The sequence below is a fragment of the Phoxinus phoxinus genome (genome assembly GCF_949152265.1).
Source record: "Phoxinus phoxinus genome assembly, chromosome: 15".
Lineage (NCBI taxonomy): Eukaryota > Metazoa > Chordata > Actinopteri > Cypriniformes > Leuciscidae > Phoxinus > Phoxinus phoxinus.
This window is the reverse complement of record NC_136890.1, coordinates 9,566,879-9,593,870: the sequence shown is the minus strand read 5'-3', so window position 1 is coordinate 9,593,870 and position 26,992 is coordinate 9,566,879. Positions and strand designations below refer to the sequence as shown.

Here is a 26,992-nt window from a genome sequence, read left to right as displayed (position 1 = left end):
TTCGCACCAGCAGCTACGTCACTCAAATCGATCTCTATGGCAACGGTGCTCAGGCAAGCACACACACACACAGGCGTGCACGCACCACTTCGACAGATCAGAGCTTTACACACATGCAAACACGGCTTGGGTAACGCAGGAAAGCGCGTTCCTATAGTCTAGTAAAGTAGTATAGTTACTGATATTTTTAGTGTAATGCGTTACTTTACTTCGTTACCCAAAAAAGTAATATCGTTACTGTAATCCGTTATTTTGTAACTCGTTACCCCCAACACTGATTATAAGGATGACTGTTTTGATAAAAAAAATCCCAATATGATGCTGGCTTTGCTAGAAAACTGTTGCTCAAAGATAAGTCCGTGCCGACTATTCTGGGCTCAACAACGACGTCGCAAACTTACTTTTTATCACTGGCTAATATAAACACATTTGTATTAGAGAATCTTGAAAATATGTCGCCTGTCTAGTAGGCCTACATGTGATAGAAAATTTAAAATGTTGCCTTTATCAATGCTGCATCTTCAAATATGGCCTGTGCATGCATTTTTGTCCGTGGTACACCCTATCATTTCATTGAAATTAGTTAAATAATGTTAAACTGTTAGCAAATTAAGCTATAGGATAATTATGCAACAATAATCCGTTTTCAAGTGTCTCGGGTTACAATTTTTTTATTAATTCAATATAGTTTCACTTTCCATGTGGACACGGGCTGATCCAGTCTTCGTTGTTGTGGTGATGGTTCATTTTCCTCTGATTCCTCATCTGATTCCGGCTCAAACATAATAAGGTTTTATCATTGCAAGAGCCATCGCTTCGCATGCATCACCCGCTACTAAACAGTTGCGCCGAATCCGCAAATGTTCTGGCTGGGGGCGTTAATAATTGATGCATAGGCACTGACGTTAGCCAATTAACACTGAACTCTTAAAGGAACACTTCACCCATTTGCATTAGACTTTGTATCTTTAGAAACACAGTCACATTTTCGAATGGTCATGGTTTATTCCCTTATTTTCCCCTGAGATGGGAGAAATAAGGATTTAAGTGTTCCACTTCCTGCTTTTTATGACGCAAAAATCGTCATTTTGCGTCATAAAAAGCAGGAAGTCAAATTTCTTTGAATAAGGGTAAGACTACAAACACTAGCTCATCATTTATCCAGTAGAAGGCGCTAGATCTGCATGTTTTCAACCCGCCCATAGAGGGTGGGATCTCACTCACAGAATGTACATATAGTGTCAGCCATTTTTTTTATTTGGAAGCTAAGCTAACAGTTTCTTATTCTGTGGAGAAAGCTGAGTAGTAGGGGTTACCATCCTCTTTTTCCCGGACATGTCCTGCCGTCGAGATCGTCCAAAATTTCCGGGATTCGGCTTTTGCTTTCTGCAGTCGCCATTCATTGTTAACATGCACACCTTTGTTTCAATCTAACTGAACTCATTCCGATTGGTGAATCTGAATGTAGTGTTTACATGAACGCTAAACAAGTGATCGGTTGATGTGCGTTTTAACATTGCTAAGAAAATTCCCGCTCCTCCGTGAGAGATACCAGACCGGTGCGTACGTCTCACAGGCGCCGGCGCCACTCATCAGTAATCACGCCACCGGGCTCGCATCGTTCACCCGCGGCCGTCAGTCTCGTTCCTGCTCGTCACAGTAAACATAATGAATGGCGACTGTAGAATGCTAAAGCCGCGAATCCTGGACATTTTGGGCGACATCAAAATACCGGGCAGACTCACGGAGACTCACTAGTAGCATAGCCTTGTTGTTTACTGCGATCTCTTACCGGTAGGCGTGGCCTTCTAGGGCAGCGAAGCAAGTGCATTCTGGGAGTTGTTGTCTTTCATCCCCATAAGCCAAAAATACATTTTCTGGCTTTTCTCAGTCTAGAAGGCTCCAAATTCAAAAATAATTTCACATTTCTTCTACATAAATGACCCATTTTAAATACACATTCATCTTTCCAGAGGTGAAGTGTTCCTTTAAAGGGGAAACACCCCCAAAACAGACTGTTTGAATCAGAGGATGAGAAACAGGGTGGGAAAAGGTCATAAATCACTACATTTTAAAAGTTTTTTGTAAAAAAAACTATAGTTATACTATAATTGCACCTAAGGGAACATAATAATAAAAATAAAAAAACCCATGTCATGACCTCTTTAAACAATTGTCTGTAGAGAGGAGTATTTTGCTAAATATAACTATATTACATATTTATTATATTTTTACCTATATCATAAAATAATATAACGTTGTCATTATAAAAAACGCATTAAAATAAATTTGAGATGTTATTTTTAACCTTTAATTATAATACCAGCTGGTAGGGCTCTGTATGTTTACAGTAGGTGAGTTTTTTTTGGAGAAAAATTAACATAACACATTTAACGTATCTACTGTACCTAATATTTATCCAAAGGAATCGATATTGAATCAAGATCAGAATCAAATCACAAGAATTGAAATTGTGAAATTTGTGTCAAGCAATAAACAGTAGCAGTCCGTGTACCATGTAAACATTGTGTTGTCACTAAACTTAATAAAATTCTGTTTAGTCAAAAACTGGTTTGACAATCACAATACACTTATAATTGTGATGCAAGTGTTTTTTACATCCCCACCAATCCCAATCCACCCATTTTATGTTATGTTACATTTTCACTGTTTACAAAGGCAGGGCAGGGCCTACCATCTTGGCTTGTTGTTTCTGATTGCACTTTATATAATTAAATAAAGCTAAAACTTGTTTTGAACAATTTATTTGTCATCTGCAGATTGTTTTTAAATAGGGGGGGAAAAAATCGATTTAAATCGTAAATCGAATTTTTTGTGAAAAAATCGGGGATTTTTTTTTAGGACATATCGCCCAGCCCTAGACAGGATGTCTTCTAATAGCACTTCGTCGAGTTTTCATTCAGGTGAACAGGTGTGTTATTTCAAACAAACTGCAACATGACCACAAACAAACGAATGTTACAGTATGAATTACTGACTGTGAAAAACATGAAATATGTAATTAGTTATGCCCAGGGTGCGATTTGTGAAACATTTTAATTCATAAAAATAAATCATGAGAACATGAACTTCATCACTGCATTTGCAGGAATTGAAAAATCTTTTTTCTTATTAACTGAAGTAGCCTAACGCAATATTTTTACTCTAATAGCTTATCTTTCCCCACGCATATGAACTGTGATCATGCAATAACGTTAACTTTACATCGCGATGCTGAGCTACAGTGAAATGATAGAAAAGACATTATCTGTGATAGCAATTCGCCTCATTCGCGCAAACTGGACGCGCGTCTTCCGCGCCGCGCTAAACAGGACCGCCGCAGGACCTCTAGACGCGCATAAACGCATCTTTACATTGACTTTGAAATCACTCGCGCCAGACGCTCAAGAGTGAGTGAGTAATCATTTTAAAATAAAATTGACTTTAATCAAACCGCGGATCCGTGATAAGTTTTGTGATCCGTCTCGCCACTATGTAGTAGCACTATGATCACTTTGAGGGGAGGATAAATGGACAGAGAGGCAGTGTATCAGTGGGATCTAGGCGAGGAGGTGGACGAAGAGGAAGAGGAGAGCGAGAGTCAATACCACAACGACAAAGATGCCCAGCAGCTACGAGAGACGATCTTGATAGAATTGAAAGTTTACAAAGGCAGAGAAGAGAAGCGACCGAGGTTTGTACAATTTATGTCTAGCAATAGCAATGAATTTTCATTGTCTGTACAGTTCTATGCACGTAGCAAAATATTCACAACTTGAGCTAATGGATTGTTTTTGAAAAAGGAGAGCTATATAAAATTAGCCACATTAACTCTTGTTTTCTGTAATCTACGGTCACGTTTCCTTTTACGTTCTATTTTTGACTTTTTTGGTGACAGTGTTTTCTTCTCCTGTGGCGCGGCATATGTATGGTCCATAATAACAATGCAATCCAGACTTTTAAACTTGCCGGTGCAGTTTCAAGCGCCTCTCACTGCTTTGCACCTACGTTTCTGCTGGTTTCAGTCACGGCACGTGGACACGTGGACCTACCCGTCCCATGTATATAAAGATAATAAATTCTTCATTTATAAGGATAAGTCAGATAATTGGCTGAGGTATTTGTACACCATTGAGGACATATTTATGAATAAAAATATTGATTTTAGATAATAAGATACATATTGTCCCTTTAACTTTAACCTGGGAATAACCCAAATTCTCAAAGTGTGGACATCAGCCTAGGGCTGGGCGATATATCGATATAAAAATATATCGATATATTTTTAAATGGGATATGGAATTAGACCATATCGCATATATCGATACAGTTCAAATTTGCGCTGTGATCCTTGCTACAAGCAAGCTGCTGAGTGCTTTTGAAGCAGTCTGCGTCTCAACAGCCTAGTGTACAATGTGACAAATACTCACATTAAATGTTTACGCAGAGGAACAGGACACTGCAGTTCTCAAAAGTTCATTATTTGCATGTGATTTAAAGCCTTGCCGGTTAAACATGTCATTCGCTGCTGATGCGCTGTTCTAACATGCGCTTATCGGAGCGCAAACTCCCGACATGCACATGCACTAAAAGCCTGTCTAACAGCGCCTGGATACTGGACTAAGTTATCTTTCGAGTCTTTTTGCGCTAATATTGTCAAATACACAAGGTTTACATAAAGAAAGTTGGTTATGTCTAAACTGAAAGCAAACCGAGAAAACTGAGAGAAATCTGCTTGTCATATGCCTGTATATTAGACGCTTCGCGTGCTGGTCTTAAAGCGACAGTAACCCTAATAATAACATGCAGCCGCTTGTCCTTAAAGGGATTGTTCACCAAAAAAGATTTTTTTTGTCATTCTTTACTCACTCTAATGTTATTCCAAACCTGTATTCATTTATTTCTTGTGCTGAACACAAAAGATATTTTGAAGAATGTGGGTACCAGACAGTTGTTGGTCCGCATTGACTTCCATAGGAAATAAATATACTATAGAAGTCACTGGGATACATCAACCGTTTGGTTACCCACATTCTTCCAAATAACTTCAACAGAAGAAAGAAACTTATTCAGGTTTAAAACAACTTAAGAGAGTAAATGATGACAATTAAAAATTTGGGGAGATCCATCCATTTAATGTTAATAAAACAACACAACACAGAGGAAATCACACACTGCTCTTGACTGAGAACTTTAATAGTAACTTTAATAAGAATTAATGTATAATTTATACAGTGAAATCCTTATTTGACTTTGACTGAACATTTGCTCTCACTTTGCGGAAAAAATATTGGGATATCGTATATCGTATTTCGATATTCAGCCTAAATATATCGGGATATGACTTTTGGTCCATATCGCCCAGCCCTACATCAGCCTCTGTAACGGTTCCTTTGGCTGGCCTAAATAAATAAAGATATCATCAGCGAATAGAGATAGTTTTTGGTCCCCTCCTTGCATATTTATTCCTTTGTTTATAGAACCACTCAACCAGTATATAAGACAAGATTTCATCAGAGCAAATAAGATTGGGGAGAGAGGGCACCCTTGTCTACAGGATCTTTTCAATGTAAATGGCTTTGACAAGCTGCCATTTATTTTTATTCTAGCTGTTGGTTTATTGTAAATTGATTGGGTTGCCTTGATAATGGTTTCATGAAAACCAAACTTAGTTAAAACTTGATAAAGAAATGACCACCGTATGGAATCAAAAGCTTTCTCTGCGTCCAACCCTATCAACATTGCTTCTATGTAAATATTTTGGATGTGTTGCATGACATGCAGAGTCCCTCTAATACTGTCCTGGGTCTGCCTCTGGCGAATAAACCCTGTCTGGTCTGTATTTATAAGATTGGGAATGATATTGTCTAGTCGTTTTGTAGGGGTGGTTAATCTGTCTGATTTCCCGATTCGATTACGATTATTGAAGTCCCGATTCGATTACAGTCGATTTTCGAATCACGATTCCCGATTAGCGATTTATTGATTTTCCATTTCACAACAGTAAACGAAAATACACTACAAAGTGATTGCAGTATTAAAAAAGTCAGCTGCTGAATTACTTAACTCTTTTATTGAGTAACAACAACTCAAAGCACTTTCTGTGTTGTGTAGTTATAACTTCAGAATTATTTGTATGTAGCTTATGTTCTGTAGAACACAGAAATGAATACATCACATTGTGTCGTGACTCATCAAGTTGAACTAAACAATAACAAATAAATGAAAGGCTTATTTCCTTTAGGAAGTAGATCAGAACCAACATACTGTAGAAATTGGACAATTTTTTTCTAGAAAGACAAGGTGTTCAGTTGGAGGAAGACTGCAGGTTGCAGTCGAAACATGTCAAGGTAAAAAGTTTTTTCTCCATCATTAAGACAAAATGAACATTTTTGAACAGCTTACTGTAGCTTCAGCTTATATAGCCTACTGTACTGTAGAACACAGTGACAAAATGCAACACACTAACTTGTGAGTAATCAAGTTGTACTAAACATTCATAGCTCTGGAATGACCAGATTCTTATGGAGGAAGACCAGCTGGTCCACATGTTGTGGCGTGAGTGTGCTCCGTTGTGCTGACACGATGTCTCCCGCAGTGGAGTACACTCTCTCTGCAGCAACGCTCGTACCTGGGATACTATCGTTTGGCCAGCTTAGCTAGGAGAGGATACACATGATGGTTGGTGCTCCACCACTCAAGGGGGTTATCGGTGAGAGGAAGTGAAGGGGCCTCCAGATACATGCGAACCTCTTCCTCAGTCCTGGTGTGTGCCGACTTGAGCTCTGCTGTGGTGACAGCAACATTAAATGTTTGGCCCAGCAGTGCAGTCAGAGAAGATGGTCTTGAGGTAGAGGGCGTGGAAGGGCCATCTTCATCCAGCTTCAGGGCTTCGTTGCAAACCTTCTGAACTGAATCATCCTCCTCACCGTCATCATGCCCCTCAGCCATGTCATCACCTTCCCCCTCAGGGACTTCAGCCTCTTGCCACTATCCCACCTTGTTGGAGCATCTGTCTTCAGTTTGTGTTTAGGCAGTTCTGGTAAAATTAAAAAAGAATTTTGTGAACTAGTTTTGTGATGCGGTTGCGGATTAAATAATAGCCCATTTGTGCAGCTCTATCGATAACAACATTGAACACTATAGGCTACACAAATTGTATTTTTTTTAGGCAATTAATTTTCCATAGTGACATAGGAGGTGCCGGATCCAATAAAAAAGGTTCCGTATCCAACGTCGGGCGTGTTCCGGCTCAAATTAAGCCACGACTCACTAAACAGTCTGAAGATACAAAATCACAGTAACGCAGCCTCCTTACGGGAAAGTAACAGTAATCTAATTACTGTTTTTGCAATTGTAATCCCTTACTTTACTCGTTACTTGAAAAAAGTAATGGGATTACAGTAACGCATTACTTCTAACGCGTTACTGCCCATCAGTGGCTGGGAGTATAGGTCTTTAGAATAAGTTTCAAAGCTCTGTTGTATTTTATCCACGTTGTAGGAAACTTTTTCCTTCTAAGCAGAGACCAGGAGACTTTTGGGATTGCGTTCAAACAGAAGAAGTTCTTTATTGAGCGTGGCTGCAAGTTCTTCCAAAACAGTCTAAATCTAAACAGTTTACATTGCAATTTTATCTCCATTCCAAAGAGGAGGAGACTTCTGGGGGTGGAGACAAATTCAAACAAATCATACGAAAGCAGGGAGGGGTTGATTCTATCCAGCAAAAACCTGTATGGCAGGTTATCTAGATTGCTCAGGAGAAACCGAGCCAATCTCTGTTCAACACTCTAACACTCTATTGTATTGATAATCCAATCATCCTGACTTGATTGCTCAAACCTTAACATTATCATAGAGACAAAGAGCAAGATTTAAGTAATCTGACTCATTTAACTCACAATAGAGAGAACAGGACTGCCAGGAATCCAGGAAAATGCTGGAAACTCAATAATCATCATTTATACCTCAAATGAAATTGGTTCTTAAAATGTGTTATTCTTCAGTCCCCCGTTTGAGAGTTCTTAAAAACTCTCACAAAATACTAATTTAGACACTTAAAAGTTCATTCTTGTAACTTGTGATCGTTACAGGCACATAGCACATGATCTGTGTAGTTCTTCTGTAATTGCATGCGGACACAGAAACAAACATGCAATAAGGGTTCGTGAACCTTTCAGTCATTGGTGGAATATTGCTGAAAGATCAAGAATGTCTGTTGGATTTTGTTTACTTTGCGAGATGTTCATGATGGTTAGTAGTATGACAATCTTGATCGTGTATGGATGACTGAAGGTTCCACTGATGACATATGAGATGTATGTGCGTCTCTGCGTTGTGTATTTATTTTATTTTTCTTTGTGATAGTTGGCTCAGCAGTGGGTCGAGTCGTTTTCTGGAAGTTTGTGGCTTCATACGCAGGTGAGGAGGTCGGTGCATATGGGTCTCGGGACAGTCATCCAGTGGTATCTGCACAAAGGAAGAAAGACTGGTTGTATCCTCTGTTCAATCTGAGTCTGCTATTTGTTGTTCCTCCTTTCCCTATTTCTTAATTTATTTGACGCTTATGAACCAGTGAGGTAAGAATGGACTAAATGGGAAAGGCCTATGAGGTAGTGTCTTCACCCTGGGTTCACCCCCGAACACCTGTTGCGTTCAGTTCTTCCCAGGGCACCTCACTTGTCCGTGTGTCCTATCCTGTCCCTGTAGAAGGGGGAAACAACTGTACAGTGTGTGAAAAAATTGCCATTTCCATTCTCCGGTGAAACATCAGTCCTAGTAGGCATCATAACAGAGGATGGTGTCTGATTGTAATTTTCTGCAGTATAACATTTAAGGCTGTGAGTATACTGAATGTCCCCCAAACAAAGGCTGTGACAGTCAATAAGTCTTTCATCTTTGTTGTAAGTTACTGGGGAGATTACGTAATCACAGCCCAAATGGTTAACACCTCAAAAAGCTTACCCACGGGTCCAATGACGAGGGGAGGGGTTGCTTCAAAGTAGCAAACAAATGGAGTAAAAGCTGCATAACATTGTTAACTTGTCTTAAGTTATTTTTGTTTTTTCTACATACTTTTCCAAAATGTCAGTGCTTGCCACAGTAAGAACAAGTGGCTTCTCTAGGACATTTGCGTTTCTGTTTCTCTGAACTGACCTTAAAGGATGCTGCTGCAATTTGTCTTGTCTCTTGCCTTGACATCAGAGTCTCTTTCCCAAGTTGCTAACCTGTCCAAGTTGTTTTGCAGGGTTCTACTGGACCATGTTCATTTTAAGTAAGGCAATGCATTTTTATGTTCTGACAGAAGACCCTGAAACCATGTGTGAACTAGGGGACCATTATCACCTAGCACCTTCTCTGAAGTGTCAGCAATTCTGCTGTAAGCTGCAGCGGTCTGGCAAAATCTTTGTGTACTCACAAACAGTTTCACCCTTCTTCTGTAAACAACTAGTGAGCTTTGACCAGTCTACGTTCGGTCCCATGATATTCTTTAGAATTTTCAAAACACCTTCTCTCAAATCATCTTTACTGGCCTGTTGCAGTTCAGAATTGTTTACAGCACTTTCAAAATCATTGAATTCTGACTCAGTTAAGATCTGTGATATTAGCTGGGTGACTTCAGCTAGAGACATATCATAGAGCCGCATTTTGCTGATCAATGCTCTTCTAAATTCAGAAAAATGTGTGCGTGCTGCTGAGGTTAAACTCTGGGATAGTCTCTCTATATCCTTAGGACCTAAAGCTGTGTTTACTGCTTGTATTGGGGTTGCATATGGAACTGGTGCATCAACCCCTTTTCCCCTACTCTGAGCCTTTTGTCTTGCTCCACACACTTAAACGGCATTTACATCTTTCATCATTGCATTGACATTGTCCTCTTCTATCAAAATACTGTAAATAAGGATAGCTTTCATCTGACTGTTGGTCTTCTGAGTCACATTTGGTTGAGGCCTTGTTATGGCCCACCTTTTTCGTGAAACAGGACACTTGAGTATGCAATTGTTTGTTCTGTTCTTTTAACTTATCAATACAACGAGCTTGTTCTTGTACAATGGATAAGCTAAACTCTGTGACATAAGATAATACCTTTCACATTTTTCTTCCTGATACATGCACCCAACACTTTCTTGCAATTTTCAATAGACCATACTTTTTCTGGGTGAACACCAAATTTCTTTGTCAAATCCAATCTAACTGTCTGTCACTATGGAGTCCATGTGCTCTCCTAACAATGACTTGAACTCACTGTCTGACCACAGAGGGGTAGCTAGTCCACCTTTCTCAGTTGTGGGAACCAGCTTAGCATTTTTTTCCAAACATTTTGTGAGTTTCTTTGTTACCACACAAACAAATACTAAAACTTCTCTGATCAACAGACACCACTTAGCTATTGTTAACCTTCCAAATGACCAACACTTAACACTTAACTTTTCTGTCTAATAAGAAAACGGAGGATAAACTAAAGTATTAGCACATGATGCTAACCTTCCCTGCCTGAAACAGAGGGTTAAACTTCTATGACTACACATAGGATATATCAACTTCTCGGGTAAAGCAAAGAATAAACATTCCCTAACTTTAAAGAGGATGAATCGTCTCTAGCAAACGTAGAACAAAATATTAGCACGTAATGCTAACCTTCTCTGTGAAACAAAGGATAAACAAAATAACTAGCACGTAATGCTAATCCTTCTCTGTGAACAGAGGATAAACCAAAATAACTAGCACGTAATGCTATTCTTCCCTGCCTGAAACAAAGGATACCAAAATATTAGTGTAATGCTAAACTTCCCTGCCTAAAAACAGAGGATAACTTTCATCTCTAAAAGAAAAACTTTAGAGGATAACTTGGTTAACAAGACCTTGCAGCTGATTGTTAGCGCTTCTCTGACGGCGCAGAGGGTACACATTTGTACTGGTCTTTTAAGGTTCTTTTGGATAGAGGTTAGACTCCCCAAACCTTGGTTGTACAGAATTCAGTCTGGATATCTTTCTTCAGCTGGAAGTTCCGCTCTGGATTCCAAAAGATGTAGTCTGGATAGCAGATCTTTGTTTGAGCTTGAAGTTTCAATCTGGATTTAGGTTGGAGGAAGCTGGAACTCTATCTGGGTCACAAGACACCAAAACTGTAGGAAACTTTTTCCTTCTAAGCAGAGACCAGGAGACTTTTGGGATCGCGTTCAAACAGAAGTTCTTCTTTATTGAGCGTGGCTGCAAGTTCTTCCAAAACAGTCTAAATCTAAACAGTTTACATTGCAATTTTATCTCCATTCCAAGGAGGAGGAGACTTCTGGGGGTGGAGACAAATTCAAACAAATCATACGAAAGCAGGGAGGGGTTGATTCTATCCAGCAAAAACCTGTATGGCAGGTTATCTAGATTGCTCAGGAGAAACCGAGCCAATCTCTGTTCAACACTCTAACATTCTATTGTATTGCTAATCCAATCTTCCTGACTTGATTGCTCAAACCTTAACATTATCATAGAGACAAAGGGCAAAATTTAAGTAATCTGACTAACAATCCAGGAAAATGCTGGAAACTCAATAATCATCATTTATACCTCAAATGAAATAGAATAACAGCCATTTTGTAGATCTACCCCCTACCTCATAATATGCTTTATAAATAACAACTTTTTCTGAGTTTCTTCAGTATAAATTGTCAATTTCGTTTTGTAATCTTTTTATTTCTAATTTCTTATTATTGTCTAAAGTGTTTTTGTGCTGCCTTTGTAATTCCTTAAGATTGGTCTAACTTTTCTAGCTTCTCTTTTCTGTTTTTTTAACTGGCCGGCGTAGGCAATTACTTTCCCCCTTATTACTGCTTTATATGCATCCCACACGATGGATGGAGTAACTTCTCCATTGTCGTTTTCATTAAAGTATAAATCAATTTCAGTTCTTAATTGTTCTTTGATTTTGAGGGTCATTTAATATACTTGGATTGAGTCTCCAGATTGTTGATTTAGGTTTATAATTAGTGTAGATGGATAGATGTACAGTGGAATGGTCAGATAGATAAATTGTACCAATGTTGCATGTTTTAATTCTGTGTCTGTCTTTACTAAAGGTAAAAAAGTAATCTATTCTAGAGTACGCGGAGTGGGGTGCAGAATAATGCGTGTAGTCTCGCCCCGAGGGGTAGAAGTCTCTCCAGATATAAATAATTCCCGTTTCAGTCATGATATAGTTTCTTTCTGGTGAGTGATTTTTTTTTTTATGTGATACATTTGTACAAGAACTATCTAGTTTAGATAAACTCATATTCATATCACCTCCACATATCAACATTCCCTGGGTTTCTGACGCCATCATTTCAAATAACGGTTTATTAAATGCCCAGTCGCTCCCAGGTGGTGCATATATGTTAAGAATAGTGACCAGTAAGCCATCAATTCTCCCCTTGACCATGTATCGACCATCTTTATCTTTCTTTTCAGATAAATCCTCATAGCGGGTTTGGTGGGAAATTAGGATTGCCACCCCCCTTCGGTGTCCTGACTTGTAGGATGATGAGAAAACATACTTGGTCCTCGCTTTAATTTTTTTGTGCTCCTCGTCTGATAAGTGTGTCTCCTGGAGAAGGGCAACATGACCCTTTTCCTTTTTCAATTTAGACAATATTTTAGTTCTCTTTTGTGGATTAACCACACCATTTACATTGAAGGAGAGGATATTCAATAATTGATTAGTGTCTGTCATTATTATTAAAGGGGCTATATGGAAGTTTTTCCCCAAAATAAACATAACAATAGCCTTTTTATTTGACCATTTATGACTTAAACATCTCCTTATAAGCATACTGACACCTTGTCTGCTCACAGTGGGTGCACCTATAAGCCTGTATCCTATTTTTCCTATTTTCTGTCGGGTCGGATTTTTCCCGCGCTGTCTGCGGATGTGACGTCAAGCTTGTTCATGATAAACGTTTCAGATCACTCAGAACACTTATCTCAAACAATATATGTATTTGACTGTTTTTACCTCTGTAAACATAATGTTGACCTCCTTGCAGCAGATGACTTGTGAAGTGTGCACGTACGAGAGCGCGCGCTGTGAGAGCGAGCAGGAAGGAAGAGCAGTTCTGTTTTTTGGCCACAGGTGTCAGTCGCGAGTTTAAATTTCAGAAAAACGCATACAGCCTCTTTAAGGTAAGAAATGTTTTCAATCTCAGTATTACCACTTGTCTCAATAACAGATTTTAAGCTGCATAGAACTAGCCTGACTACGTCAGACTTCCTACTTCCGCTAATTTCATTTTGCTCCTGTATTCAGTCTGAGATAGCGGCCTATCTTTCAGTTTTCCACCGGCCTTCGGACGGTCGGGCCAATCAACGAACAGAGGGCGGGCTGAGAGCCGTGACGTAGACGCTAAGCGCCTTTTACATTGTAGGTCAGAGAAATCGAAAACCGAAACGAGACACAGGATGCAATTTGCTCTGTTATGGAGAACCAGTGCCGCCGCTCCCACCACGCGCTGTGCGTAGGGAACCAAGAGCTGAGGAGGCACCAAAAAAATATATTGATAGCGGCTCACTGATGCCCGCGAATTAGTTAAAATCTCCAGGAATCTAGAGCGAGCGCGCCCGCGAGACAGAGACTGTGCTCCAAACCACGTAGCGCGTGCACGGCAGAGAGGGAGAGAGAGCAAGAGACCGCGCGCGCCTCATGAAGCTTCTCAGGGTAGTGGGCATCATAAAGGAATTATGCTTAGGGCACCGAAATGGCTAGCAGCGGCACTGGCTGTGTTTAAAATATCTAATCCTAAATTTGAGAGTTGGCTACAAATATTTTCTTGTTTCACTCTGTCAAAAATAAGTTTAGAGGCCGTGATTGTACCGTGGATGCGTAGATTAACGACGCATAATCTGCTAAAGTCGTTTACAGCCATGTTCACTCCGGTATTTCGCTTGCATCATCATGTGTTTACAGTGTAAGTTCGATGCATGATGTCTGTGGTTCGATGTGGCTGTACAGGCGCATAACATGCGTCCTAACTAAATTTATCTGATTGGCTTACGGGTAACCAATGATTTTAAACTTCAGACAAGCGCCCCCTAGCGAGAGAGAAAACACTTCTCTATTATGCCATTCCAGACTCTGTCTACAGAGCAAAGTGAAGTAGCAGAGTCTGGTATTACCAGGCTAGCATAGAACGGCAGCAAACCAAAAACACCTAATGTTAGTTAAACAAGTAAAATAACATATACTTGAAACCATCCAAACAAAAATGACTCCCATTGGTGGGGTTATCATGATATAACCCTGTAAGACCTGATGTAGTAGAGTCTCCAGGAGGGTAAGCCCCCAGTTAGGGGTGGGCCCTCTGCAAAAGCGTCCTTGTCGCTCAGTTCCCACATTCTCTCGTGTGGAAAAACAGCAAACGAAATAATAATAAAAAAATAAAATATTAAAATATAAAAAAAATTAAAAACTGTTGTTTCCTGGCGTCAAATCAAAATAGGCAGACTTCCGTTGTATGCAAAAAACACTTGCTCTTTGATAATTTCTTAAAGTATTGCTCGTGTGTAGCCAATGCTAGAACAAAATATAACTAAAGCACTTAAAAGTACCTGAAGCTGATCGTTTCACATTTTAGCATATCTCTTTGATACTCCCCGACACTTTAGGCTGGCTCCCTTCGAAACTGCTCAAGTCTTTTAGTCGACGTTCCTGCCCGTGTTGTGCGCTCTCCGCCTCGTCGTTGCTCTCTCCGTTTCCCATCTCTCGCGGCCCACGTTAGTCTCTTTAGCTGTTCCATCAGCGTCGCAGGTGGTTTAATGACAGTGGCGGGAAGACCCTTCTTGGACATTTCTTTCGTTGCTTCCTCGGCCGTGGTATAAACTCGTGTTCCATCCGGGTAAAACACCCGTAGTTTCGCTGGGAATGGCATCTGAAACCGTATCCCTCTTACTTTTAGTATTTTCTTGGCCTCCGCGTATGACTGCCTTTGTCTAAGTACGTTGGGTGTGTAGTCGTTGTCCAAGTTTATTTGTTTACCTTTCCAGTTAAACCCCTTCTTCTGCCATGCTTTTCTGATGACCTCTTCTTTAGTCCTGTAGCTCAGAAAACGCACAACGATGGAACACGGCAGAACTCCGTCTGGTGGAGCTGGTGCGAGCGCGCGGTGTCCCCTCCATGTTGTTGTTTGTGGCATATACCTACCAATGCAACCATACACAAATGTGGACGGTTAATAATTTTAAATCCGATTTCAGTCGGATAAACAATAATCGTATTTGTACTGACAGTCAGCGTAGCCTTATGTCATTGAATTTAGTTTGGTCACACCACAAGGTGTCACTGTGGCCTCAAAGCTTTGCCCTTTCCTATGCCAGCACTCTGAGCTTGATTTGCCATGTCTGAGAGGTAAAAAAAAAAAAAAAATTGTGGTCTCACATTTTGAAAATCCGATAAGATTTAAAAAATATTTTAGTGTGGGCCAGCCTTTAGGTTGGAACCACTCTACGATTCAAGAATGCCTTTTGCTGTGTAATAATGGATTGTAATGGATGTAATGTGCATGGATAAGGCAAATAGAAATGGAGAATTGTGATAATAATAATAATATTTAATAGTTTAAGGGTTATTTTAATGAGATCTAGAGTTTGATACAGTAACAAGTCACAGACAAACTAGTTAGAAGACTATTGGCTGACAAATTTTAACATTACATAGCAGATTAAATTAAGTCAAGTAATCTTCATTTATATAGTGCTTTTAACAATGTAGATTGTTTTATAGTGGCGTTACAGTGATAAACAGATAATTTAAGGTAACAGAGATTGATTTGGCTTTATAGCGGTTCTTGAATAAAGATATTTTCCTGCTAAAGTTAGTTTTGATTTCACTTCCGTCGCAACAATTATTAGTTATTGTATTAGACCGCTAAGACGACACCGTTCTTTCTTACACAGACTTTAAACGCGAACCTGTGAGAAACGCTGATGGCGCTCACGTGCACATTAAGAATTAATTCTATAGTTCTGTGCATTTGAATATATGTGCGCAGGTTTGTAATTCCCTTCAAACCAAGCTTTAACAAACTACTTGTCTGACCTTAAAAAAAATTTAGACCGAATTTTATCACTTCGGGGTAGATAGGCGAAAACTGAAATTATCCCGACAACGCTTTATCTGTATAGTGGTAAGGGATCCTTCACAGGGGAGAGACTAGAATAGGGCCTATTCTAAGACTAGCCAATAGGGCCATAAGTGTAAAAAAAAATCACTTTAAAGTCAAGTTTCTCTGATGTAACGAGTTAGCTCAAAGGGGAAATATTAACTCATAACTTGTTATGATTAATTATCAATATTTGGGTCAGTTAAATGGATTAACTTGATGTAGCTATATTAATATTACAATCAATTAATCAGTTCGTCTAACAAACTCTTTTGATTATTAATTTATTCTAAGAAAAAAGTATCTTTCATGGCCACAGAAAAATAATTAATTCTTAGCACGTACGGCGCTGAGAGCATGCAACAAGATCACGATCATAAAATAGATTTTGCTTGCAAGCAGAGAATCAGAACCAAATACATATTGTGCACAAGTTTTATTAACTAAGTCACAAACACATAACTAACATACAAACAATTACACATACATGGGTAGATGGTTAAAGTGACGGATCTAACAGTGGTTCAGAATGGAACCGGAAGCAAGAAATGAAACTATGGAAAAGATCCATTTAACTATGAAAAGAACCATCAGCTTATAATTTTCAGAGCACCTCATTAAATTGATACTTGCATGGCCTTTGCAGTGGAAACAATTCTTGAAGTTCTTGGAAAAGCATGTTAATAGCTCCGAGTGTCAAACATTGAAGTTGCAATCATTTTCTTCTCCGTTGGATGAAGAGTCCTATGATGAACTTGCCTGGTTAGTTCGACTCTGTTCTGGTTGAATGTTCAGATTGTGGCCTGCCGGCCCTGGGCTGTTGAGGACACTCAGAGCAAATGGTGGGAGTTGTGATGGATGACTTCTGCGTTGAATGAAGACGTTGTGCCAAACTCCTGAGGTTGTCCTTGATTCTGTTGTGTTTGAGAGAGTCCTATCACTCCTGAATGAGCACATGGCTGGTTGTGAGTCAAGGCCTGCTGCCCTGGGGTCTGGGGCAGGGCCCCGCAAGACAGCAACCCGAACGTACGAGAGAAGGCCAGGAGAAGGAAGGGCTTGTGTTTTGGCCATTTAAAACCTGACAAAGGTCCCACCTTTCAGGGTTGGCTCAAACAATAAGAAAGGGGGGATTTCTAAGCAGGAGATTTCTCTGTGGGGAGGATTTATGACGCTGTCTCAAGTGTGCTCATTTGCATCTAATGAGGAGGGAGATATGTAACCACCCAAAGTTTGGTTACTGTTTTTTTTGTAATACCACTACTATGCAGTAGGGGGCTCTAGGTGTCATGCTCCCTTGTATATAGCCATGTGGGAGAAGTCAGTTGATGGTGTGGAAAGGGAAGCATGGTTCTTCTCTCTTAACCCTCTGGGGTCTAAGGTGTTTTTGGGGTCCTTGAGATGTTTTGACATGCCCTGATATTTGTATTTTTTTCATATTAATGGCAAAGGTGTAATTACAGTATATTTAGCACGAACATGGCTATCATAATATGTGAGCAACATGTACGTACATGTTTGCATTTTTGAGAGAATATTATTTATTGCGTGGTTATTCAAAAAACTCAAACTTAAATTTTCTGATATAAGACCACAAACGACCAACTTCACATATTCCCACAATACTTTTGACTAATGGATGTTGTCGGCTAATGTTTACTTCAAAATGATCTGAAAATCATCCGGGCTAATCGTTCACATTAAACAATAGATTGATTTAAATTTTGTAAGACACTTTTTCTTTGGAAAGGCAATATGCAGGTGGGCGTGAATGATCCAACAAGGTCATGAATAATGTCCTCATTCACACCTGAAGACAAAGACCTGCTAATGCTGCATATTAATGAGCCTTTCACTGAGTGTGTCACTGAGCCACAAGAAAGAATGCAAAGACAACACACACACATATATACATACATACACACACACATATATACGAACACACACACACACACACACACACACACACACACACACACACACACACACACACACACACACACACACATATATATATATATATATATATATATATATATATATATATATATATATATATATATATATATATATATATATATATATATATTACTACAGAATTGGTTCAGAGTTGGAAACATCTTGAAAAAAAAGTGTATTTTTCCACAAACTTTGTATGCTTGCAAATTGTATAATAGCCAAGGTAAACATTTCTAGTAATTGTGCAGTTAATTCTCATTCGTATTTTCAGAAAGTTTTGCAATATGTAGGCTATCCTCTCCCCAAATTTGTCACTAATAAAACACAAAAATAATTTAAAGAGAAGGCTTATATTGACCTTTTAAGATTTCGTTTGCACCTTGTAAATTAGGTTTTGATGTGGCAGTAAAAACTTTATAATCTATCCAAAACTAAATGTTGTCTTTCATATTTCGTCTGTAATCGTCTTTTGTAATATATATTAGGGCATAAATGTTAATTTTCAGTTTAATATGTTGCTTATACAAAGACATTTTATTTCAACGTATTCAGTTGATTTTTACTCATCTCAGTTGGCAATATAGATAGTTTGCTAAAAGCGATATTCATTCACACTGTAGTAGCTAAACAACAACATGCATATGTGCCGTTCATTCATTCAAACACAAACGCGATTCAAATTTAAACAGTCTTTTGTGGTTTACAGACACCATTTCATATCGCGATTAGAACAAAGCACTTACTGATGATCTGCTGCTGGATCCGTTAGGCTACTCCAGCACGTTTGAGGTAAAATTTCCAGGATTATCACGATATTATTATTCCTCATAACGAGTGTTTTCCAGCTGTTGTGGGCGTTGACTGGTTTGCATGTGTTGCCTCAGATCTGCGTCTGAATAGCTCGCGCTCTTGATGGGCGTGTCACATTAGCAGAGTAATGAGGTGAGAGAACGATAATGAGAACGGCCGATCTCTCGCTCTTTATATATAGATAGGGGCGACAGTGGCTCAGTGGTTCATGTAGGTTGTCTACAAATCGAAAGGTTGGTGGTTCAATCCCCGGCTCCACCTGACCAAGTGTCGAGGTGTCCTTGAGCAAGACACCTAACCCCAGCTGCTCCCGACGAGCTGGATCGCCTTGCATGGCTGACACCGCCGTCGGTGTATGAATGAGTGAGTGAATGGGGGAATGTGAGGCAATATTGTAAAGCGCTTTGGTGGCCATTGGGTCTGTGAAAGCGCTATATAAATGCATTTACCATTACAGAGAATATTTATTTTAGTTTTGAATTAGATAATTTAAAACTACACACTTAAATGATTATAGAGATGTATAGCTCATGTCTGAGTGAATAGTATTCGCTGAGTTTTAAGTTTAGAGACGTGCTTCAGAAAAAAAGTTCACGGAGACGGAGAGGCATAAAGCACTCCCTGTTTACTTTCTTTATTTTACAAAAGCACAATGTTTTATTTCGATTGTAAGTGGACACATAAAAAAGTAGACATTTAACAGCTTATTTTTTTCATATTTCTTAAGGCTGTATGACCAAAACTGACGGAGTATTTTAGGTCTATTTTGCTGCTATGTAAAAAAAAAAAACGAGCAAAACGCGCCTGCGCGTTTGCCGACCCCAGAGGGTTAAGTTCACCCAATCTGCTTAGAGTTCAGGTTAAGAAACTATTGTTTCAAGCTCAATCAAGTAAGTGTTTTTCTTTGTCTGATTTATGTCAACTGTGGTTATTTCTTGTGTAAGCTGTATTTAGTTTGTTGGGTTTTACGGCTGTTGTTCGTTTTGAAACCAGCGTGCTAATGCTAGTATGTTTTGTTTGTAGAAGGACTCTTTGAATATCCTCTATTTTCCTTTTGCCGATGAGGCTCAAGGCTGCAATTCGAACTGGAACATGAGTTCTGTATCCTAAGGAGAGTGGCTTCAAAGCCTAACTGTGTTCGTTTGGGATTTGTAATCTTTGTGGATTGTTACTAGTTGCTGCTTCACCTCGGTCACGGGACTATTATTCCGCTCCTCTCCATCACTGCAAATGGTACAATTGATTCTATGATACAAAACATTGGATGTACTCTATTGATCACAGGACAATGAAAAACTAAGGTTTTCAATTCTTATTACTATTGCTACTCCTCAATGACAGTATTGTATTTGTGAATCTTTGGAGTGTGTTATTGTATATTGAGTGTTTGCTGGGTGGTGTTTATGTAAATATACTCGTGTGGGTCGTCTGATATAAACTGAAAGCATTTATACTGGTATGTTGAGGTTTATCTTTGAACTGTTTACACTCTTTATAAGATAAAAACAAGTTTGGTCTGTGAGTCCTTCCCTCAAAATGATCTTGTAGCGTGTCTCACTAAGAGTGCTTAGGGAGACGGTTACAATCTGGATTGGTTTCTGATGAAGAAACTAAGAAAGATTCTTGTAATACTAATATGTTACGAGAGCAATTTATAGAGACCAAACATGGTATACAGTAGGTGACCGTTGATTCTATTGTAAAATACACAGCATCAACAAAATAATGGTATTAAAAGACATTACACAAGACAGTAAATCTTGTCCTCACTTCCGGTGGCGCTGCTCTGCTGGCGACCCGGACTCGCGTGCTGCCGCCGCTGTTGTTTCTTTTTTATCTTTGTTTTACGTATCTTAGACGAGCACTATGGCGTTATATGTACAAGGACTATTACTTATGCTGATTGTCTGGCAGTTTCTAAGGATGTGCCAAACTTTCCCACAATCGATGGGCGGATTACCACTCATCTACTCCAGAGACACGCTGCTGTCTCTCCGCTACACGAGAACAACATCGCCGCCCGAGGGATTACTCAACCTGCCGGAGGCATTTAAAATCCTGCCGTTTCGCGGGAAACTACGGAAGAGAGGACGACGTGGGGGGACCAGACAGCGTCTCCGCCGGAGAGGCAGCAGACCTCCGCTGCCCGGTATGATCTTAAGCAACGTTCGCTCTCTTAAAAATAAAATGGAGGAGCTCCGTATAAACATGAGAGTATGTTTTGAATACCGTGAGGCGGGCTTGCTGGTATTTACTGAGACTTGGCTCCATGAGGACATCCCCAATTCCGCGATCGAGCTGGAGGGTTTTTCCTTAGTCCGTGCAGACAGGGAAAAAACTTCGGGGAAAAGCCGAGGAGGAGGTATCTGTGTGTTTGTGAGTGACAGCTGGTGCAGGAACTTTTCTGTGAGAGAGACTGTGTGCTGCCCTGATATTGAACTGCTGTGCATCTCTTTACGAACCTTTTACCTCCCGAGGGAGTTTGGCAATATTTTAATTTGCTCAGCATATGTGCCACCCAGCGGGAATGCGGCCCGAGCTGCGGCTCGTGTTGCGGACTGTGTTCACCACCAACTGCAACGCACGCCGGGAGCCCCTGTCTTCATTCTTGGAGATTTCAATCACTGCAAATTGGAACTTTCCCTTCCTGGATTCGAACAATACGTCAAGTGCGGCACCAGAGACAACAGAGTGTTGGACAAATGTTACGGTAATATAAAACATGCATACAGGGCCAGTCCAAAGCCCCCTTTGTCAAACTCTGACCATAATGCACTCCATCTTATACCTACATATAAGACTGTTTTGAAGAGCAGCAAACCAGTAACTAAGACAGTGACTGTATGGTCGAACGACAACATTGAGACATTGAAGGGCTCATTTCTTTGTACTGACTGGGACATTTTTCATGATCTGGGCATTGATGAGGCCGCTGACACTATTACGGAGTATATTAAATTTTGTGAGGATTGTGTGGCCAACAAGAAAGTTATTACAATATATCCTAACAATAAGCCATACATAACCAGAGAGTTAAAAATCTGTATCAATCGGAAAAAAAATGGCTTTTAGGAATCATGACAGGTTGGGGGTGAAATCAGTTCAAAGGGAGCTCAATACGTTATTAAGGGATGCAAGACGGAAACATAAAAATGTCATAGAACAGAACTTTGCCTCTATGGACTCTAAAAAACTTTGGGTTTCCATGAAATCCGCAACTAATATGACAACACAAAAAAAGGGGCTCATAACATATGATGAGCAGAGTAAAGCAGATGAACTGAATGATTTCTTTTTGAGGTTTGATACACAGGATTTTTCATTGGAATGCAATAATGTATTACAGTCATTAACAAGTGATTTGCAATCTAATTTAATAATTGATCCCCTCATAATTCAGTCAATTTTTAGTCAGGTATGCAAAAAGAAATCTGCAGGACCGGATGGCATTTCTGCTTTCCTCCTTAAAATTTTTGCTGCAGAGTTAACCCCTGCATGGTGCCCTGTATTTCAGAGGTCTGTTGATTCCAATTTGGTCCCTGCCCTCTGGAAAAAATCCATCATCGTTCCCATTCCTAAGAAACCTTGTCCTATGGAAAACAACGATTATAGACCGGTGGCTTTAACGTCCGTTGTCATGAAATGTTTTGAAAAATATATGGTATCTTTACTGAAAGCTGAAGTTAACACAGAACTAGATCCACTCCAGTTTGCGTATAGGCAGGGGAGGAGTACAGACGATGCAATTAATAGCATCACCCACCTAACTCTAAAACACCTGGAGGATCCTAAAGCTTATGTACGCCTTCTATTCATTGATTTTAGCTCTGCTTTTAACACATTACAGCCCCATCTGCTTCTACAGAAAATGAGTCAGATGAATGTTAATCCTTTTATTATTAAATGGTTTTATTCTTTTTTAACAGAGAGAACTCAAACTGTTAGGATTAACAACTCTCTTTCTAAATCAAAATGCATCAGTACAGGCGCGCCTCAGGGTTGTGTAAGTTCACCCGTCCTGTTCACCATTTATACTAACTACTGCACCAATAGTTTCCCGGGCAACTTGTTTTTTAAATTTTCTGATGACACTGCCATTCTTAGTCTACTTCATACATACTCAGATCCATCGCTGTACTTTACGGAAGTTAACAAATTTGTTTTGTGGTGTGACAAAAACTATCTTACAATTAACACAAAAAAAACAGAGGAGATGTTGTTTGACCCTCGGTCTGTGGGGGATCATACCCCCTTGACCATTCACAGAGAGGATATAAAACAGGTCACTTCATACAGGTATCTGGGCATCCACCTGGATAACCAGTTAAGCTGGAGGGACCATGTGGATTATGTATGTTCCCGTTTACAGCAGAGACTGTATTTTTTACGCAGACTAAGGGTGTTTGGTGTCAGTCAGAACATTGTTTTTATTTTATCAGGCAGTGATAGAAAGTGTCATCAGGTATGGGATGACAGCGTGGTTCGGTAACCTCTCTACACAGTCAAAATCAAAGTTGCAGCGCCTGGTACAGACTGCTATGAAAGTGATGGGGAGGACTGAAAAGCTCTCCCTTCAGTCCATCTATGAGCAGTCTGCACTTAGGCAGGCGCAGAGAATTTTGTCGGACCCGTCCCACATTCTCCGAACAGAATATGAGCTCCTGCCTTCTGGTAGAAGGTACAGAATACCTAAAACTAGATTGAATCGGTATAAATACTCCTTCGTACCAGTTTCCACCAAAATTTTAAATCTAAATCTAAATTAGAAGTTGTGTGATGATTTGTATGAGACAGGCCTGAGGTATGTGCAATAAAGCTGTGTGCTGTATTTTATCATTTTTAGCTATTATATTTGTGTATGTGTAGTTGTGTATTTATTCTATTTCTATGTGTATTTATTGTCTGTAACTGCAGCGATGGCACTTAGCACTTTTGAGTCCACAACAAATTTCCCCTAGGGGACAATAAAAGTATATTCTATTCTATTCTATTCTATTCTATTCTAAATCATTCACAAAATGCTCTGGGATGCATGCTCATTTTTAGTCAAGTCGATAAATTAATGCAGGAAAGTCTGTTTTAATGTCTGTAGGACCAATGCCTGAGGTCCTGACCATAGTATTAACAGTAATACAACCAACTTATCTGATCGTAGTCATAGTAACCTAAGACCCTTCTTGCCCTTGTTGGGGGGATGGGACAACAGATTCCAGAGTGAGTTTTAAATATTATTTGTGAACTATAACAAATAATTGTCTGATTTGTCTGTCGTTACACTCGGGGCCAGATTAACCATTAGGGCAACTGGGCACTTGCCCAGGGGCACAGGACATCTAAGGGCCCCTGGGCACGTCAAAGATTATGTTAGATCACCTTATAAACGCAGTCCTCATGCACTTTCCTAATTATAAGCAATATTTTGATCGAACGGGTTGCAAAAATCTATGTTAAAACGCGTCAAACAGTGTCTGTAGCTTCCTGCGCAGCGAGCGAGAGCGAGTTGTCACGTCGACTCACACGTGACTTGTCCGATCTGAAATTTAAAATCGGTGGAAAGATGGAGATGAAGTTGCCTAACATAAAGGTCTCGACTCTCTAGCGTTATATTTTTCCAACAAACTAAAATTGAAACCGTGATATGGCTTTGTGCCTTTTTAAAACGGCACAAGTCTAGCCTATATAATATTCTGTGTGTGTGGCGTGATCTAAAGAGAAGTGTGCACTGTGCTCACGCGATCAGCAGGGGATCTGGTGTTTTCTCCAAAATAAAAGCTCAAGGGTTTATTTCTTGCAAGTAAATAAATTAGGACAAAAATATTGTAATTCTCCCATACTAGAGTGTAATGTAAAATATACTTTTGAAATATTAATTTTCATTTATACAGTAGATTTATAGGCTATATGGATTTTACGTCATAGGAATAATTATATAAATCATTATTATATTATTATAATAATTGTTTGGCATCCTAAAACACCAGTGATAATGTAATGTAGACTCTATATCATAACTAAAAAGATGTTTGAGCCCTCTTTAATGTCCAGGTACAAGTCATTGCTTTTTCTTTGTTCAATGTGCACAGTTCATGGGTTGAAGCTCTTCATTTTGAGCTCTCAAAGTGCACCAGATTGATGCATTTAACCTTAAAATGTCCTAAATGTTCTTGCGGGGGAGCATGCCGCATAATAAAGTACTCTTTTGTGGTGTGCTTTTGAAGGATGAATAGTAGTGGACCAGCATACCCGTTAGCCTCTCTGTACGTCGGTGACCTTCATCCTGACGTCACTGAGGCCATGCTGTACCAGAAGTTTTCTCCTGCTGGTCAGATCATGTCCATTCGTGTGTGCCGTGATGTCATTACACGGAGATCCCTTGGATATGCGTACATTAACTTCCAGCAGCCTGCTGATGGTGAGGACACTCTTAGGGTTTTGCACCATTCAGAATTGAAGAATGCTTTTTTAATTGCAATTTGGTTCTGGAATTTAGCAAGCAAGAACTCTGATTTGAATGAAGTAGAATTCAAGTAGAATGAAAAGTATACTTTTAATAATAATTAATTACCTAAACTAATTACTACATTTTAAATAATCGGAGCACTTCTATAAATGGTGAATCTCACTCCCCCCTCCCTCTCTAAAAGCGGAATGTGCCCTTGACACAATGAACTATGAAGTCATCAAGGGTCGTCCAATCAGGATCATGTGGTCACAGCGAGATCCAGGTCTGAGAAAGTCTGGTGTGGGAAACATCTTCATCAAGAACATGGATGAGTCTATTGATAACAAGGCTCTCTATGACACCTTTTCTGCTTTTGGTAACATCTTGTCATGTAAGGTACATCTTTTTTTATTAATTTCAGTCATCTTTTATTTAAAAATGCCTTTAAGAAATGACTTGTTCTGAAAGTGATTCCAAAGATAGTTTCACTGTGCCGTTATCTTTATAGTTGTGGTGTGTGGGACACTGCTATTCTTTTACATTTAAAATGATTTGTTTTTTTAGAACTATGTCTTTGACTATGACTATTATCATTGTTATTGTGTACCTTGGTGTTAACGGGCATTAACAGTCAGCCTATGTTTATTTCTAGGTGGTTTGTGATGAGAACGGCTCAAAGGGTTATGGGTTTGTGCACTTTGAGACCCAAGAAGCTGCCAACAGAGCCATTGACACAATGAATGGCATGCTTCTAAATGATCGCAAAGTGTAAGTATTGTCAATGGGCTTTGTGGTACAACATTCCTTTACACCAGTGGTTCTCAACTAGAGGGTCGTAGGATGACTTAGAAGTATAACCCCAATTCCAGAAAAGTTAGGACATTTTGTAAAATGCATTAAAATCAAGAATCTGTGATTGTTAATTCTCTTGAACCTTTTAACTAACAAAAGTGCAAAGAAAATAAATCCATGTTTTCACTGGTCAAATTAATTGAAATTTGTAAATATAAACAGATTTTGATGGCTGCAACACACTCTAAAAAATTTTTGGGACAGAGGCTTTTAAAGACTATAAAAGATCCAAGTTAAACTACTTTGAAACCGTCCACAATAAGCATCTGAATTGGTAATAGGTGATATCATGATTGGGTATAAAAGGAACATCCACTGAAGGCTCAGTAAAGACTGAGAAATATTATATATGGTAGATGGTGAAAGACCATATTATAATGCTATCTTGCATTAACCCTTTAGAACCTTTCAGCTTGTTTTGGGGAAAAACGGATATAGAGTTCTTAGTCACAAATACAAAGGGACCATCTAGACTTAAATCAGCAACAGGTGCAAAAGCAAACATCAGTCATGGAATAGAGGTGCATCAGTGCAAACGGCATGGGTGACATGGGCATATATGTGTAAAGGTACCATTGTTGTGGAGGTGGACATCTTTCATGGGAAGCAAGACAATGCCAGGCCTCATTCTGCACGTGCTATAGAGTGGTTTCTTAGACTCTACACTGTAGAAGAGATGTGCTTGACTGGCTTGCCTGCAGTCCAGATCTGTCTCTTATTGAAAATGTATGGCACATCATGAAAAGGAGAATCAGACTATGATGACCACAGACTATTGAGCTTTTCTCTTGTATCAGGTGAGTTTGGGC

At 39.4% G+C, this 26,992-nt stretch overlaps 1 protein-coding gene across 8 annotated transcripts in view; it reads left to right on the top strand.

Moving 5' to 3' along the window:
- Nucleotides 1-26,992, top strand: part of pabpc1l (poly(A) binding protein, cytoplasmic 1-like) — a 124,581-nt gene that overhangs the window by 34,392 nt on the left and 63,197 nt on the right. For 5 of the 8 annotated variants that reach the window (XM_079637417.1, XM_079637418.1, XM_079637413.1 and 2 more), the window contains exons 2-4: nucleotides 25,108-25,301; nucleotides 25,534-25,727; nucleotides 25,984-26,099. In XM_079637417.1, the coding sequence (XP_079493543.1) occupies nucleotides 25,109-25,301; nucleotides 25,534-25,727; nucleotides 25,984-26,099 (503 nt within the window). In that variant the 5' untranslated portion in view covers nucleotide 25,108. Of the gene's footprint in view, nucleotides 1-3,682; nucleotides 3,695-21,553; nucleotides 21,600-25,107; nucleotides 25,302-25,533; nucleotides 25,728-25,983; nucleotides 26,100-26,992 lie in introns of those variants that run through there. The other 3 variants (XM_079637416.1, XM_079637412.1, XM_079637419.1) reach the window with 3 other exon arrangements.